At 42.2% G+C, this 19,260-nt stretch overlaps 1 protein-coding gene across 2 annotated transcripts in view; it reads right to left on the reverse strand.

Annotated features, from left to right (window-relative positions):
* Nucleotides 1–849: 849 nt before the first annotated feature.
* Nucleotides 850–19,260, reverse strand: part of SCAI (suppressor of cancer cell invasion) — a 105,515-nt gene continuing 87,104 nt past the window's right edge. For both annotated transcript variants that reach the window (XM_072123561.1, XM_072123562.1), the window contains exons 12-17: nt 18,551–18,650; nt 15,758–15,839; nt 12,918–12,990; nt 10,865–11,038; nt 7,384–7,484; nt 850–6,943 (exon numbers count right to left, since the gene is read on the reverse strand). In XM_072123561.1, coding sequence (XP_071979662.1) covers nt 6,797–6,943; nt 7,384–7,484; nt 10,865–11,038; nt 12,918–12,990; nt 15,758–15,839; nt 18,551–18,650 — 677 coding nt within the window. In that variant the 3' untranslated portion in view covers nt 850–6,796. The remainder of the gene's footprint in view (nt 6,944–7,383; nt 7,485–10,864; nt 11,039–12,917; nt 12,991–15,757; nt 15,840–18,550; nt 18,651–19,260) is intronic.

Genomic DNA, 19,260 nt, shown 5'->3' on the forward strand with positions numbered 1-19,260 from the left:
GAAACACCGGACCCTTCTGGAGGAATCGCCTGTTGCCCACAGGACGGGGAGGAGACTAACTTTGTTTTCAGGTAGATTCATCCCATACCTATAAAACAAGAAGCACAATGTCCCACTATGGAAAGTATAGAACTGTAAAAAAAAGTAATGGTAGCTTTCCTTTAAGAAAGAGGATATGTTGGAATTTTTACATTTCTACAGAAATGGAAAGTTCTGATCCTTCTTTCTTCCTGTGCGTATAATCTCCGTTTTATTTTGTGACAATTCTTTGTCTTTTCAATACAAAAATGAAAGATGTAGAAATATAATAATAAGGGGGGACTAAAATGATTAGGGGTGAGGTCAGTACCATTGTATCAGGTACGAAGTGCAGGATAAATAATAATATTGGGGGCGGGGGGATACAGATGCAAAGAATAGCAAAAATAGATGCAGCTATAAAGTTCTAAGGGGTTGGGGGAGAAAAATCATATCAATTATATGGACCTGAGCATGTTTTCATGGTGACGGACAATAAAATTAAATGGGAGCAATAAGATTAATAAGGGGGTGTTATACTTTTAAGTAGAGCAGAGGAAATACAATAAGAGGGAATTAAGCTAAACTTAAAGGGCTTAGCAAGTCACAAGTTATACCTTATCCACAAAATAGGAGCTAGCTTGCTGATATCTGTCCACAGGGAGTAAACATTAAAGCTTGCTATAGAATGACAACAAGCAGAGATCTAGAAAACCATAAGGAATTGTTACAGAAATTATATTGGAAAATTATATAACAATTTAATACACAAACAATATTAATTTGCTGAAAGTGGACAACCCCTTTTAAAAAGGAAAAAGACAAAGAAAATTTATGGAAAAAAAATCTTTATTCTAAAGGAGAAAATGCTCATACAAGTAACCACAGACATCAAGCAAATATATTCAAGTTTAAGAATCAAACATTTTTCATGTTATTTTTCTTTTTCTTGCTGCTTTCGAAATTTTTTTTCCGGAGAGAACAAACATTTACAACATGACCCAAGCAGCTAACTGCGAGACTATGTACAATAGCTGAGGAGTGACTGACTTCTTACAATCTGTGCTGTCCCGTGGCTACAGGACTGAGGACATGGAACAAACGGACAGGAAGCTCGAGACAAACTCCCGTCAACCTACTGCGAAAAGATGGGAGAAACAAAAAAAAAAAAAAAACCCAACTAGGAAACCGAAAAATTCCTACACGTCTTTCACAACGGCACAATGCTCGTCATTATTCCTACAGATTTGGCTGGAGACGTCAGCTAAACTGGTATTCAGAACACAGGCGCAGCTATCTACAGTCATTTATTGCGAGACAAGCCCCCGGCGGTCGGGTTGTTCCGGCGCAGGCAATTTTCTTGTGCGGAGAAGACTTTTTTAAATTAAGCGCTACATAAAACACTAAATAAAATTATGAGGCTTTTGTCAAGGCTTTGTCGAGTTTATAAAGTTTATTTAAAAAAAAAAAAACCTTAACGTGAACCTGTCCTCAACCATCACGGGAAGCGGCCATTTTGTGGGCGGCTCTAGACACTCGAAAATGGCTTCTTGTATAAAGTCGACAGGGACGTGTAGATAAATTAAAAACTTTAATTAAAAAGTGCTAAGAGTGCACACCAAGTTTAAAGGGATTGACCACTTTATATGTACTATACAAATGAGGAGTTTATTATGAACTTCTTAATAGAAGCTTCAATAGGTTTTGTGTTGCCTTTCCTTCCATCTGGTCTGGATCCTGCTCAGAACATGGCGGTAAATGGAGGCATCATGTGACCATACAGGACACACCCCTTTAACATCTACTTCCATGTTGCCTGGACAAAATGGACCCGGCCAAACATAGGAACTGTTCAAATCGCTGCTGAGTGGGGTTAAGTTTTTATAGGTCAGCTCATTGACATAATGATGATTAATAATAATATTGTAACAAAACACAAAGTGGCCGACCCCTTAAAGGGATTGTCTGGTTTAGAAATCCCAATGTAAGCCCCATCAAGGCAAGGATCCCCTTACTAATGGAGGACCTCATCTCAATGATCACTGTGTAATACTTCTCTCTACCTGTGGGGGTGCTGCAGGAGAATGGAGCTGGCCCCTCTTAGGATATATGTCAATAGATAACCTTCTAATGACTTATATACTATAAGGGGAATGTTGTAACAAAAAGGGATTATGTAACCAGACAAGTCCTTTAGAGGGCATAAAACTGACTGATCGGACATTGTCTTTATATGTAGACGATGCCATCAGTGCTTGCAGCCATTCAAATCAAAGTTTGGGAAAAAATATGCAAAAATCTCATCATCCTCTCATAGCAGTTTATACGTCTAGGTCCTAACTCACTATCTATCTGTTTGTACACAATATACACTGTGCTAATTGTCAATCCCAACCATTCTCTTGTGGCTCCAGAGTGGGGAGGACAGAGCGCTACAAAAATAAATTCAAAAAGACTTTGACGCGTCCGTGGTCACATTACATGATGACGACTTGTGTGCTTATCTGGTTTTACAGAAGTGAAAACTATTGCATAGGGGACTTACCTCTCCATTCTAACATTTCCCATATTCTAGGGCACAGAAAGCAAAGGAAAGAGGGGGGACACATTATGGGGTTAGCCACGAAACTTTACCGGGGTAAGTATAAGACACTAATAGGGTCACCCATATTATACTTACCCAAGTAAAGTATTTTTATAGTTGGCAGGAACCATGATCATGTGACCCGCCAGCAGCAGGACCTCCTGTGTCCTGCCGATTTCTGGTAGAATGAGGGGGCGGTGCTCTCATTACTGTCTACACCCTGCCCCCTCCATAACAACCACTCTCATAAGAAGTTGGTGTGCCAAGATAATCAGAGTGTCCCTCCAAGAACAAGGAGTGTCCATCATGGAGGGTGAGCACATGGGAGCAGACTGCACCGCCCCTTCCATCTGCAGGAAGTCGGCAGGACACAGGAAGTCTCGAGTTCTCCTCCAGCAGCTCCTGCCAGCAACAGAGATCCTTTACAGTGGTAGATACTTACTGTGTACTTACTTACTATATTAAAGGTTTTTTTTATGTCCATCCCCTTTAATATCTATGTAATCAAATGTATTTTAACCCAGAGCTGCATTGCTAATTCTGCTGGTTGTTGGTGGAAATCATATCAGCTTGTTGTCACACCCCAAAAGCAGAACTCCCATAATGTAGTGGGATCTTTTAGATGAATGGATATAGGGAGGGTGACAATTGTGCCCTTGTACAGCTGCACGGGTGGTACCAGTATTACATCTATTATAACACATTTCTAATGCAATCAAGGGAGATGCTGGGAGATTTCAGCTCTGAAGACTACAGAATGATAAACAGCTCTGGACTAAAATAGGATCAGTTACATTTCTCTGGATGTATTTATATAGATTAATACTATATAGAAACTGTAAAAGGTCAAATTATCCATAATGTAAGTGTGTGCCATTGTTAAGTGAGGCAAACCATACGTTTAAAAATACAATCTATAGGGAGAGATGTTTAGGAATGAGACTGAAGATGATCCGGGATCATATTTGTATTGCCATGCGTTTACGAGCTGGATCCTGATAACAGGTATCAGCACAAAAAAACATTGTCCTTTTGGATCATTATGTAGGCGTCTATGCTGGAAGATTTGGGAGGTAAGGGGGGGATACATTGAAATATATTCATAGGAAGCAGAAATTCCTTATGTGCTCCGAAAGGGGAAAAAAGAACTGTACATAAAAACGGCCATGGACTACAGAGCCAGCGGGTGGCGCTATACCATAGTGTATGTAGACTAATCTATTTCCTGTCCGCAAGATGGATGGTAAAGTCCAAACAAGAGGCCAACTTTATGCTGCTTCCTTTTACCACCTAAGACAGAGGTTTAGGGTCCGGACACTGAGATTTAGTCTGTAGACAAGAGTCCAGCACCGGGATCTCCCACTTAATGAAAAAGTAATGGGGTTTTTTTTTCAAGGGGCTGGTGCTTCGTCGAGATTTGTTTGTTTGTTTGGAATATATTTAGAAATTTAAAAAAAAGACAATCCCTTTAAGCCAATAAAACCACTGTAATGAACATAGAAACATAAGGACGTCCCACTATGAGCAGATACAATCAGCTGATCACCAGGAACGGCGTCATTATAATAAGTAGGTGTTAGCCCTTGTGATTTTAAGGAAATCCTGGGAGGTAGCCTTCATCCGGAAGATTCTTTTTTTTTGCAGAACTGAGCACCGTAAGCTAAGGGGAGGGGGGATAAGTCTACCGACAAACATGTAGAAGCACTAGGGGTATAAACACCAGCAGTTTGGCTATATATACTTCCCCAAGGTGAAAGGGATAGTCACTGCCTTACATACAAGTGCAGGGGTGGAGACGGTTATGTAGATAGCGTTACACCATTGTTTGATGGTGATGGATTTATCCCCCTTGACCATAATGTAAGTACTGAGCACTGCCATAAAGATGTGCCATAGCATTATAGCAGCGAATAATGCTGCAAATCACAAGTGACTTTTATGTTGTTGTGTAAAGTAAATACACAGAGTCCTGGAGCCATTATCTCAGAGCCACACTGAAGACTAACATTTAGTATGTGCTCTCCTATAGGAATTACATCCTATAGAATATGCTCTCAGATAGTAGCGCAGCAGATGGCTTCACTTTTTTTCCCCTTTTCCTTCAAAGACCTGGAGAAAAAGAGGTCTAACGTTCAATCCAAACGTGGATTTACTGCTAAAAGGGAACCTATCACTAGGACCCACAAATGGAGTGAAGGGGTGGGCGGGTTGCTATGATGGGGGAAGGAAGAGGAGTAAAGATAATCACAGAATACCTGTGTCTTCCAACTAAAAAAGGCAGAATATTTATAAAATTGGTTTGGAAATGTGCACACAAGTGCCTATGGGGACATGGGGATGGATAAAAAAAAAAAAATGGGCCCTGGTGACAGGTTCCCTTTAATGAGAAAAAAAACCCCCACATGGTATCATTGGAACTGTGGGCAGACTAGATTTGACTCATCTTCAGGGCGGATACAGGAAGAGGTTAGCCTTCACCCACTTCACTGCTTCAGATTTCTGACAAGCATCTTCAGAGCAGAAAATGCCATAATTCTGGAAAGAAAAGTGTGGGCAACACCGTATGGGAATCGTTCTGTTTGCTTTTAAAAGGGGGAATCACAAAGCACCATACCAATTGTTAAAAATCATTAGGACAGCAAAGTTACTCTTTAAAGAAAGAATGTTTGGTTACATTCAGGTGAATAGACAGCAGCTGTATGAGGGTGTGAGGGCAATGCTGCAACTTACCATCAGTAATGAGAAGGAAGAACAGCTTCACTCTGCGTCTATAGACCTATTCACACGGCTCCAGTTACATATACTAATTTTTTTTTTTTTTATGGAACCCACTAAACTATTGTCTGAGCTAGAGACAAGCTTTATCTCGTAACTTGGATATAAAAGTAACACAAACTCGCTACCCCCTCAGAGAACATTGGACACTTATAAATTTCAAGCTAAAGCTATAGCAATACAAGACACACATGGGAAACCGGGGGGCAAGATTGAGCTTAAAAAAACCTCCTGCCTTTGCACAGTTCATATCAGATCCAAGTAGGAGGTCAGGGGTGGATGTCCTATAGGAGGCAGGACCCCCTCCCGCTTTACTAAAGTGCTATCTGATGTAATATATTCTCGTTCTTCTCAAGAAACAGGCTTTGTGGTCCCCACATTTACAACCAAGCTCCAACTAGGTTTTACTTTAATTGATTCATAATTTTGCCACTAAGAGGGGTTTTCCAAAAATAAGCATGGGGGTCTTTATAAACACTGAACTTCTGGAGATCAGGTATCAGGTATCGCTGTAATTTTAGGAAAAAGCCCCTATGACATTATATTTGAGATAAATCTTAACCTTACCTTTTGCAGTATGAGTAATAATATAATAAATAGAATTGGACTTCTGCCATCAAGCAGAATGTATTACCAAAAAAATAATAATCACAGGTTCTGTACAAACAGAAAAGAAATGGTGTCAGATTGTCATGTACAATTACCAATAAAAACTATGTATAAATTAACTTAAAAAAGAACACATAAGGCACTACTATGCAATGCATGTTATAAATCATAGGGTTTCTAGATCCCAGATCCTACCAGGCTATCAATGTACTCAAAGCTGTGTATCTTTGGCACGCACTGGGTTGTATGTAGTATGGAGGTGAAAGATTAAAAATATAATTATTATTATTACTGTGCCTGTCCCCAAATGCTTCATATATAACCAAGAGCTGCAGAGTACCACATCTGTATAGTCCAACCATATGAAACTACAAAGGAGGGAAAATCCGGCTGCTGGATGTGGGAGGCTATGGGAAGCCATACTGACGAGAAGACAGAGGTCTGGGCTCTTCTTCTCTTTCCACAAAGTAAATTCTTCATGCTGCGAGGTAAAGGGGGAGGTTTCGTCATTCCGGGACAGAACACCTAAAACATCATGCGCAGGAAAGCTAGAGGCAATGACCTGCAAGCAAAAACACAAGCACTGGGTGCCACATGACTGATCGTACGGGGTAGAAGGGCAAGAAAGTGCAGTCACATCTGGCTCCTCTGTACCTTTCTTGTGGGGGGGGGGGGAGGTGCTTGATCTCAAATCAAAGCTTAGGATTTACAAACTAAAAAATCCTCTAGAGAAGAGAAATCGCCTTAAAAAATATGCACCTTCCGGGTTCTGTGACCTCAAAGTCACAAATGTTCAAGTACCACAGCTGCTCAATATTCATCCATGGTGGTCTCCAGGAATAGGTTCCTCACATCTAGTATTGAGGCCAGCTCCAAAATCTGTTTCTGCAAGTGAAGGTTTTCCACCATCTCGTCTCGAGGAAGGGAAGGATAGGTCTCTGGATAATTCCTAGTCTCCTGTAAGACAACAGTACCATGACATGATCTATAAGATACAACATTGATAACAAATTCAATAATGTGATAGCTGCAAGTTTGTGCCAGAAGTTTAGGAGCAGTTTCTTCTGGGAGGCCCTGAATGTGGTCAATCCTTCACCATTAAAACCCCAAATAGTCAAACCCTTAGGCCGCACACAGAGGACTATATATAGGGGCCATTGGTACGGCCAAACCACAGCCCCCATAGAGGTCTATGACCCTTAATCATCGCACCGTGACCCAGGCAGGCAGCTGCAGAAAAATATAGGACATGTAGGCTTTCAATGGAGAGGGGAGGGGTGAGGAGCGCTCATCCTTCTCTCCTGCACCTGGCTGTATGCTCACTGGGGCTACGGGACGGGCGAGCATACAGGCCTTCATTTGTATGGCCTGTAAATGCATCTTCATTGGTTACTTACCTTGAAACTTTTGTGCATTCTAAGGGTTGCAGAACAAAATATGAACCGTGTAAGAAGTAAACGCAAAAATTCATCCCCAAAAAACTGAAGGAAAGCTTGGTCTGTAAGGAAGAAAGAAAAGTCATGTAAGCAAAGGGCATCACAATAAATCACAGATCTATAGAACAACTAAACTTCTCCACTACACAGGGGAATGTGTAATCCTAGATGTGCTATGGAGAATGCGGGATTGCTGCAGATAGAGGCCAATGTGGAGGCGCACCGTTGGATTAACATCTTGGGAATATGTAACCTGTTAGCATCCAGCGTCCGATATATTGGACGCCGATGGGCTGCAACTTTGAGCTTGTTTAGTGGACCTTTTAAATGCTGCAGCCAGAGCGACTGCGGCATTAAAATTGCCTGCTGGGTCTCTCGCACGTTTGCAATGGCAGCCCTGAGGTCCGATGAGGCTGTCATGGCAACCGATCACCATTATCCAATGACGTTCCATCTCTGCTGGCGACATCGGCAAAGTTAATACCCATGATCAGTGCTAGCTTTCGAAAACGGCCTCTTGAGCCCTCTTCATACAGGCCCGGACCTCTGCGCCGTGCATGTAAGACACACAGGGTGATGGGGTTAGAGAAATGGTTCCATGACAATAAAGCTGCTGAATTGGTCTACACAGTCCTCCGGCCTTCAACTCTACCCACAAGTGTAGCAGAGATCTGGGAGATTTAATGTGCCTTAAAAACGGAGTATTCAAAAGTTTTTATGCCATATGGGGATCTTGGATCTCTACTCCAGGACTTCCGTCTAGCAAACTGATGAAGGGGACATTTGTCTGAAGTTTGTCCTACTGTATTAGGCTACATTCACATGAACGCATGGGGGACGTATATACGGCGTGTATACGTCCCCCATACATCGCAATGGCCTCACGGCGCCATACAGGAGCGGTATGGTACAGCACACATGCAGAACCGTACCCTTCCGTACAAAGATAGGACATGTCCCATCTTTCTACGGAATACGGCGCCAGGCCCTATGTTACTCTGGAGAGGGGCAGGGGTGAGCGGCGCTCTCCTCCTCTCCCCGGTGCCAATGTATGCCCGCCGTACTACATCATGTGAATGCAGCCTTAGGCTTCATACCGCTGTGTGCTGGAGGTGACCCCTCCTCCCTCCATAGAAAACAGCGGCACACCGCCACACGCTCGCAGAAAGATAGAGCATCCATTTTGCGGTGCAGATCGGTGCCACACGTGTGGCACAGTACCGCTGCCGGGCCGCCATTGCCATCCATGGGGACATATGCGGCTGCAAATTTGCGGTCGCATGTACGTCCTCAAGAACAGCCGTGTGAATGAGCCCTTAATATGTTGTCCCAGTATGATGGAAGTTAAAGCTAGTTCTGCTTGGTTAGCAGTGAGCACTAAGTAGCAAGACTTCTTCATGTAGTGTTCATCCTCATTTCTATACTGGACTTCACAGAGACTGTGACCAGAGATGGGGGTGGGATGTTTTACTGGGTGGGGGGAAAGAAGCTTTTATGTTTTGTATTTTGTTCAATGTACTAAAAATATTTTTTTTTTTAAATGGAGTTGAATAAAAATGATCTGATTATTAAAATCTGATTTAAAAAAAAAAAAAAAAAAAAAAGAGATGCAATTGAAGGATTCAGACAGTGGAGAAAGACAATGTGGACTTAAAAATAGAAATACTAACAAAATAATAAAAAAATGGAGCAAAATAGTAACAGTGCATAAGAGTCTTCATAACTAAGCATATGCTAAATAGCTGGAAATCAAATGTATGTATGATACAGACAAGATCAGAGATGAGCGGACCCCACGTTCGGGTTGAGCCACACCACCTGGATGTATTGCCGACAATGTGAGCGGGAATGTTCGGTCCACTCATCTCCAGCTAAGAGGATGGTCTGTAAAATGATGCGTCTTATTCTCACTGCTGTAGAGCAGTGATTTTCAACCTGTGTGCCACGACACATGGTTGAGTGTGCCGCGGGGAAAATTCCCCGAACTATGGTGCCCCTGTGTAATGCTGCCGCCGCGCCTCTGTGTTTCTGCCCCATACTCACCTACAAGCCCCACGTCGGCGATCCGCCCATCTTCTGTAGCTCCTGCACCGCGCGGCCCATGTCACGTGACTGACGCAACCTGACGTCAGGTCGCATAAGTCACGTGACCAGAGGCGCGCGGTGCAGGAGCTACAGAAGATGGGCGGATCGTCATTAGGAGTGAAAGTACGCGGAAGAAGACATCAAGGGTAAGTATATAATGTTATTATTTGTATAGGGAAGGCAGCTAGGGTCTTTTTTTTTTTTTAATTAGTAAAGGGGGGCCTCTAGGGCCTTTTAATTAGTAAAGGGGGGCCTCTAGGGCCTTTTAATTAGTAAAGGGGGGCCTCTAGGGCCTTTTAATTAGTAAAGGGGGGCCTCTAGGGCCTTTTAATTAGTAAAGGGGGGCCTCTAGGGCCTTTTAATTAGTAAAGGGGGGCCTCTAGGGCCTTTTAATTAGTAAAGGGGGGCCTCTAGGGCCTTTTAATTAGTAAAGGGGGGCCTCTAGGGCCTTTTAATTAGTAAAGGGGGGCCTCTAGGGCCTTTTAATTAGTAAAGGGGGGCCTCTAGGGCCTTTTAATTAGTAAAGGGGGGCCTCTAGGGCCTTTTAATTAGTAAAGGGGGGCCTCTAGGGCCTTTTAATTAGTAAAGGGGGGCCTCTAGGGCCTTTTAATTAGTAAAGGGGGGCCTCTAGGGCCTTTTAATTAGTAAAGGGGGGCCTCTAGGGCCTTTTAATTAGTAAAGGGGGGCCTCTAGGGCCTTTTAATTAGTAAAGGGGGGCCTCTAGGGCCTTTTAATTAGTAAAGGGGGGCCTCTAGGGCCTTTTAATTAGTAAAGGGGGGCCTCTAGGGCCTTTTAATTAGTAAAGGGGGGCCTCTAGGGCCTTTTAATTAGTAAAGGGGGGCCTCTAGGGCCTTTTAATTAGTAAAGGGGGGCCTCTAGGGCCTTTTAATTAGTAAAGGGAGGCCGCTAGGGGCTCTTAATTAGTAAAGGGAGGCCGCTAAGGGCTCTTAATTAGTAAAGGGAGGCCGCTAGGGTCTTTTAATTAGTAAAGGGAGGCCGCTAGAGGTTTTTATTAGTAAAGGGAGGCCGCTAGAGGTTTTTATTAGTAAAGGGAGGCCGCTAGGGGTTTTTATTAGTAAAGGGAGGCCGCTAGGGGGTTTTTATTAGTAAAGGGAGGCCTTTTATGACTGTTTTAGTGTCATTTTGTGCTATTGGTTGGTGGTGTGCCCCAGGATTTTCTAAGTATAAAAAGTGTGCCGCGGCTCAAAAAAGGTTGAAAATCACTGCTGTAGAGGATGGCGAAAGTCTCAAGTACAAAACATTGTTACCTTTTTGCTTGTCATTGCATTTCTATATTGGACAAGAGTAGAAGTCCCAACTTTCATGGGCTATCAAGGGGAGAAGCACAAAACCTTACCTATAGATCGGGAGTGTGTCAGGAGCTGTGCAATATCCCTATTGATTTTCCGTAGATGATCCTGACATTTTTCCCAGAGCCCTTTGCGCATGCTGGACAGGCCGGAGATGAACAGGAAAGCCATAAGGGGATTATTTAGGAAGAGAGTGAAGAGGCTCCCGCGCTGTGAGTGATCTGTACAATAAAGAACAAGTGCTTTATATATATCTGGGTGTAATCCGGCAGATCATACACATTACAAATATCATTTACATAAAAGTTATTACATAAAATTGTATCTGGCATATACAGGGCACATATGAAATATAAGGGTCTTAAGATACAAACTAAGCATTTCTCATGCAGCATCAGACGCCGGGATAGATTTTGGCGCAGTTTATACAGAATCTTAGCTAGGATCAGTAGATCCGACCCAATGTCTTTCCAGCAAAGCTTTTCCTTAGAAGTAGAACCAGTTTAGTGCTGGCAGTGCTGTGCGTCTGGACGGAGGCCAGGGGGAATCATGGCTTGTCTGACACGCTGCTTATGTAAGGTCACTAATCACCGAGACAGCCGGGAATATTCAGCCGAGAGCCACGTAGACGGAAGTGTAAAATCGTGGCACAGGTCCTGTAACGCCACTACAATCTGCTGGCTTGGCAGGAGTAGAAAGGTCTTCCACACTGTCACCTTCAGCCGCTGGTAACCCCTTCATGACCAGGTTATATTTACACTTTAATACCACTGATCTATGGTAAGTGCAGGGTTAGAAGGGGGTTTATATCTGTAGCCATTGTCCATCTTTACTTGGAGGGAACATGACTCTGCAGGGAAAGTGTCCAGAAGTGATTGCTCCTCCTCACGTCTTTATGGGCCTTGTCTGATGAATCTGGCCACTAGGTGGCAGTATTGTATAGGTTCCCTTTGCAGCAAGCGATAAAGCAGTTCTTGTTCTTGGCAGACCCCTGGTTACAGACCCCTCTGACCATTGTGATGTCTGCTGAAGCATCCAGAGCTAGTAACTTATTGGGCTTTGGCCACCGGCTGTATTAGTCAACATAAGAGTTATCAAAAGTGTTTGTAATGAAGCTTTATTGTAAATTCCTGCCCAAAACAATGAACACCCTATGCTCACATATACAAAATAAAAAAATACTTTGCTTGGAGGTACAATTAATAAAATATACCAGTTCCGACTTACATACAAATTCAACTCAAGAATAAAGCTACAGATTCTTGGATGTAACCTGGGGGCCACCTGTAGTCCGTTTTAGCACAATGTTGCAATAACATCTCATTTACTATGGGGTACTGGATCCATATCCAACATATATATTCATAAAGACCATCACCTTACAGCAAAGGAATTCTCAAAGATATTTAATAAATAAATTGTTTAACATGGGACTGCCCCTTTAAGCCCCTAACAGCTTATACAGAATATATAAACGTAAAACCAGGCAAGTAAATAATAAATCCACGAACTACAGCAAGACACCAGGAGGATTTGCTGATTGTACTAAAAAGGTCACTAGCTTTTTTTCCCATTAAACTAGCAGCCCCCCCAGGGAGGGTATGAAATATTCCCTCTATTCCCTCACCCATTTACCTAAAAAAAAAAAAATAATCATCTCCAAAATCATGTGAAAATGTACTTAAAAGCCCATATTTTATTATGTCTAGAATCTCATCTTTCAAATTACACTAGGAATGTCGTTCAGGGAGCTACAGAATCCGGATAGAGGCAGCTGATACCAAGAATATGGCTCTATGTACTATAAAACTCAAGATATGGGCACCCACAGTAGCAAAAAGTGACTCTTCTCTGCTCATTTGCATATGACTGTAGAAGTTGTTGTTTGTTTTTTTTTAAACGGGTGAACTAGTGAAATTTACCAGAAAAGGAGGGAATGCTAAAAGGGACATTTCCACCACTACCTTAGGGGGTAGCTGGTGACTGATTTAGTTTAAGAATGACGCAGAAAGAAGTATGAATGGTGATGATTCTGTATAGATTATCAGACTACATGAATTGACAAATGTCAGAATATGAGAAATTTCGGATTATCCATACCTTGAAAAGCCTTAGGATATGCGGTTGGAGAAAGCAGGCAGACCAGAGGCTGTCCAAATAGGTTGGTAAAATTCTGCAAAACAAAAAATTTAAATCAGGTATAAGGCAAATGAGTGCAAGTTCTACTGCTGGACACAAGTATAACTGTACAAGGCATATTCCGAGGCCAATCATTTTTACATACTTCTGTGTACAAAGCTGTGCAAGGTGTCGTTTTGCAGGACGGTCTGATGTTTTTACCGATACATGATCACTTTTTATAGAATTTTTTTTTATGGGTGGAGGTACAGCAAAATATTGTTCATTTGTACTTATTTCTGTAACCAGATGCACCACAGGGAACAATAGTTTTTATATTTTATTAGATGTGGCTTTTTTGGACATGGCGATACCTAATATGTTTATGTTTTTATAATTTAAAATCTAGAGAATGGTGCGATTTCGAATTTTAACAATTTTTTTTTTTTTTTTTTACATTTTAACGGAAATCTACCATTTGTTTTTATGCATTATGAACCAAACATACCTTGAGAATATTGTTGCTACAGTGATACAGAAATAGATCTTGTGTAATCCTTGAACTGAGTAGTTTTGCTGAAAAAACTATTAAAAAATTATGATAATGAGACTCTGTTGCTCCTGTTGCTGCCCTGGCGCTTCTCCTTTTACCCCAATTATGCGCTGTTCCAGCCTTGTTCAGCCCAGCATAAGCCAAGAATACGTCATTGTGTTGTCCCTGACAGGAAGAAGTAATCAATCGCAGAACCATCCCCCAGCTGCTGAGTCATCCAGCTCAGGTTGGTTAGTCCTGTCTGGACAGTGCAGGCAGCTCCTGTGTATGTGAAAGTAATGTGTTTTTGGGCGGCAGCCAGGGCACCCAGCACCCTGAAGTTTATAATAGTTTTTTCAGCAAAACCACTCGTTTCAGGGCTTAAACAAGATTGGTTTCTGCATCAGTGTCGCTACATTATTCTCAAGGTAGGTTTGGACAAATGCATTAAAAAAAATGGTAGATTTCCTGTAAAATAATTTTATTTTCTACAACTTTTATTTTTATGACCCATCTCAAGGATAATTGATTCCGACCATCACAGTGTGGAAGTTTGTTGTTTAATACAGCATGTATAGAGTGGGGTCACCCCTTACCCCATTAATTACACACACAGTAATATCATGGTGCGTGTTGTTAACTTTAAAATATATATATATATATATATATATATATATATATATATATATATAATATATATATATATATATATATATATATATTTTTTTTTTTTTTTTTTTTTTCCACACACACACACCGTATATATTAGAGTATAAGCAACACTCGGCTTATACTCAGGTATATAAAAAACTGGACTGGGGGCCGGCTAGCTATATACTGGGGGCCGGCTAGCTATATACTGGGGGCCGGCTAGCTATATACTGGGGGCACGGGCCCGGCTAGCTATATACTAGGAGCACGGGGCGGGCTAGCTATATACTGGGGAAGGCTAACATCCATGTCCCACAACCATAATTGTTCATTGCAATGAAATGGGAGAGAAGCAGCTAAGAGACCCTGCTTGGGGCTCATCTTCCAGATAGACTCTTTCCCCATCACCTGCCTTCAGGGCAACTAGGAGGCTACTACTAACAATCCTTGTCAGAATCCTTGCTGAACTGTATATAGTTGCTAGTACAAAACAAGCACAGACCACCTCACCTGAATCCAGGTGTAAGAGAAAACAGCACAACACAATATAATTCTATTTTCCTCTGGACTTACAAGCAACAGATCTGTGCCAACTATGACTAATAGTAAGTTACTCAATTGGCAGCCCTCCATGTCTGTCACATCAGATACTGCGAGGACAGGAGAGGCTGCTGGGAGCAGTTGGTGTCACAGCTGTGGCTGCTAGCACTACTAACAATGCCATCCTAATGCCCGCCTGTGCCCAACTGCAGGAAGCAGCAAGCCCAGCAGCTGTCACCACCGCCCACAAGATACAAGTACTGACCTGAGCAGTATATATATGTGTGTATATACGGAAGGTACATGGAAGGCATGTACCATATCCAATCCCTTGTCAAACTTTGAGAATGTCAAATCTGCCCAGTATGAGTCACTGCACTTCTGGTCATGGTAGCAGACACCCACTTTCCCTACTAATATAAGTGATTAAACAACAGCTTGAACACACATGTTAAAGGGATGGAGCTTATCAATTTTAAAGGCACGAGTATGGTGTATCTATTCTGTTAACTAGAATGAGGATACTCCTTGTAAATGTGGGTTCGGAGAAACAGATCATAAGAGTGATCTATATACGGTCTATATGAAGGCATAACTGGAAATCGGTTCTGAGGGCCCAAAGATGGGTGTTACACCTCTTTGTTCTACTGGACATCTGGCGAGTCAGACCCTATACCCCTAGGTAGACAGCAGTCCAATATACTATATGTATATATATATCTACAGGATATGGGGGATAAGTGCTCAATTGCTGGAAGTCCAAACAATCAGAAGGGACCAATATAAATGTAGTGTTGGTTTATATGCTGAACCAGTGCTTCACTCTCTGCTTTTGGACATCCAAGTCCCGGAAGTCCCATAGAACTGAACGGAGCGCTCTTCATGAATATGAGGATTCCTTTAGAGTGACACGTGGGACAGTATTCTTATAAGCAGTCAGGCCTCCCAGTGATCAGACACATATGTGATATCGCCCTTTGCTGTACCTTGCTTCACGTATTATATGTGACAATGCATCTGGCTGGGTCCCGGCTCTTCTATTTGACACAATGATGCTACAAATTAATACCATAAAGAAGTTCTGTGAACAGGTCAGTACCTTGTATGCCACGCTGTTAGATGAATCCACAATAATAAATAAGGGTTTCCTGGTGAAAGGGTAGAGATCTCCGGGATGAAGGCTACAAGAGAACAATTGGTTTGATGTGACAGGTCAGTAGATTCCGTAAAGACACATAAGCAGTATAACAATACATATAGCTCAGCTCTGACATCTCGGCCGTATCCTGAGAGGCTTAGTGCGTGGCTTCAGACGAGAGATGACGCCTGTCCACACTGACTACATTACTCACCACTCGCAGGAGGATAAGCCATGAGCTCAAGCCCCCAGATGGAAGTATCAACCAGTGACATTATAGCTCGGAGCTCAGATCTATGACACACAAGCTAAGACACCCATGGTAATCCATTACCGGCCTGTGCGGATAAAGAAAATTGCCAACTTGTCGCGTTTGCAATTTGTTTTATTTTTATAAGGTTTGGACAAATGTGTGAGTAATAATTTACTATCTAACCCCTTAATAACAACTTTTGTTAAAGAAAAACTTTCAACACCATAACCATATGGAGATGCACTTGCCTTTCTGTAGGGGCTGCTCCACAGATTCAGGGGCACTTTGAATTCTCTTTCTAGCCCCCACGGTTGGGCAGATATCAGTACCTGACCATTCTAATCCTCTCCACTGTGAGAGAGGAGGTGCTATCTATGTGTATATTGTGATCTCACTATGCTCCTCTGACACAGAGTAGATCATAACCCATGCCCCCTCCTCCATTTAAGCACCTCCTCCTTGACAGTGAAGAGGTGTGACTGTCTTTCATTCACTGGGACTTTCATTCATGGAATTTTCTTTCTAGCTCTCATGGTTGCTGAGATGTTAGTGTCCATGAATATGTGAAGCGGACTCTACATATTTATCTCCACGTGTGAAGTCCACTTGAAGGTGGTTTAAAGAGGGTTCACAAGCTGATCCTTCTCCATACATGGAAGGTATGTAACACAGCAGACACCCACTGCTAACAACGATCGCCGTCACCCATAGGTGTCATAACAAGACCTGTAGTAGGCAGGGTCTAACACAGATCCGCAGTGTTGCCAATATCTAGAAATACAGTTGTATATTTCTTAATGGAAATAGTGCAAGAAAAAAAAACCCCACACATAAAAGTTTTAAGGTTGGACACCGATAGCAATTTTCTCTTAGAGTGCGATCAGCTCTACAACGCCTGCACACCGGTGCTACAGCACATATGTTTCCCCATGTGCTTTCTGACCATGGCATTGTTCGGCACAGATCTTGGAATCAGCGCGGACACATCGGCATTGCCAGGTGGTGCCGTCGTCAAGGTAATGGCTGGTAGGAGGCGCGTCATGTGTAACAGGATCGGGGGGCCAGATGTTCAGACATTATGTGCACCCGACCTTATGTGTAGCAGAGCATGACTGCAGGTGCTGAATCCATGAAAAACAACATTAGCGTCATCTAGTAATCTCTCTCGGATAAAGGGCACTGGAATGTATGTGCCCAATACATCCAAACTCAATACTACCAAATCTACCAGTGTTATTTGACAAGAATTGTATAACTTTTAAGTTTAAGCAATTAAAGCCAAAAACTAATAATAAAATATATTTTTATGGTAGGTGTTTATTTATGGATTCTAGATTTTTGTATTCTCTTTTCAGTATGATTGCTCAGATGACCATCTTATTCGATCCTCTGTGGCAACATATCATGATAAGCTTCCCAGCAGCTACATAGGAGTGTTCTTTCGCTTCTATGGTGTGTTGAGGGCATGCTCCTTGACCTCTGCAGGGGTCATTGTGCAGGGAGGGAGAGTGTTGTGGACATGCTCTTATAACTGCGCAGTGGTCATTGTCCAGAAAGGGAAGTGTTGTGGGCATGCTTTGTAACCCGTACAGAGGTCATTGGACAGGGAGGGGGAGTGTTGGGGGCATGCTCGGTTACCTGCACAGTGGGCAACGTGCAGACAGGAGTGTTGTGGGCATGCTTTGTAACCTGCACAGAGGTCATTGTGCAGGGAGGTGAAAGACTGGAGTTGGAGTCACCAAATGTGTATGGTAAATCCTGTCTTATCTCTGTAAATGTATGGCGATCCTCCAGGCTATCAGCGGCGCCAGTCACTCAGAACAATTCCTTTTCATAAATGAATATCTTTAATCACAGGCGGAATAGTTGTTTATAAAAAAGAAATTATTCTGAGTGACTGGCGCGCTGATAGCCTGGAGGATCGCCATACATTTACTACACTGTTCTCCGACAAATTCCATTGCTGGAACAAACCCAGGACGGCTGCCGAGACCACTACAATACCTAAGCTACTATACGAGTTGTACTGCTTGTACAACCAGAAAAGGTGAGCAGATTACCAATCATATTTTTTTACTAAGCCAGAAACTGCTTTCACACATGTGGCGCTTGTATCGCTTTTCTTTCGTCTCTTTCTAATGGTGTCATCTCTGTGAGATAAGATGCTAAGAAGTTACATAGTTTATGCAGTTAAAAAAAAAAAGACATATGTCCATCAAGTTCAACCAAGAAAGGGAAGGGATTGGATGAGGATTTGTACAAAACAAGATACATTCACCTATCATTCAAAATAAGAAAATAAAGTGACACCCCCACCTCATAATATCGATGCTACAGTGGCATGTAGAGGTGACAGCTACCTCGACAATAAATGTGTAACCCATAAAAGAGACTTGGAACAGGGATTTGAGAAAGCAGGCAGTCATGTAGACGGACGTTCTGAATTTCTTGCCCCTCATTGGTAAAGAGCAAGGTATAAAATAGAAAATATCTCCCCTCACCAGTGCATTTCTTTGTAAGTCTGATTCCTCTTGTGTATAGCATCACCATTGACCACATCCCGGTTGCTGTTGGTTAGGACCCCTCCAAAATCGTAAGGACCTGTAATGATTCACCAACAAAGCAGCTTCAGCTTGAAACCTCCCCATCCACCACATGCAGTCTGCAGACCACCCCGGCAGCTTGAAATGTCAGGGGTGCAATCTGCCAGTATCCCAATCGTGTTGGAACAATTTTGTTAGTTTTTGTTTCCTAATCGACTGGGAACTTGGAAACCCAGAAATAATAATGAATCAGATAAACACGTGATGTACGGGAAGACGTGCACCCCCATGTAAGACGCGAGTATGACATTAATATGCACAAAGCCACTTGACAAAATATATATATAAAAAATATAGCATTTTCAAAAAACATATAGAAATAATAAATATAATTTACCAAGGCGTAATAAGCAACTTCTCTACATAGCAAATATGCAACAAAACAGACAAAGATAACTGTTAAAAGGGGCATAATCTACCACCAGGATAAGGAACTGTAAACCAAGCACACTGACATACTGGTCTGTGCCCCCTTGGCAGGATCTGCTCTTCTTTGAGCTTCATGTTCATTTGCATAATTTATGCAAATGTAAAAAAAGCAAAAAACTAAAGCAAGTGCATAAGAAGCTAAAAGAGCTTCATTTTCCACACAAATAACGAAAAATGGT

This window comes from Engystomops pustulosus, chromosome 9 (assembly GCF_040894005.1).
Source record: "Engystomops pustulosus chromosome 9, aEngPut4.maternal, whole genome shotgun sequence".
NCBI lineage: Eukaryota > Metazoa > Chordata > Amphibia > Anura > Leptodactylidae > Engystomops > Engystomops pustulosus.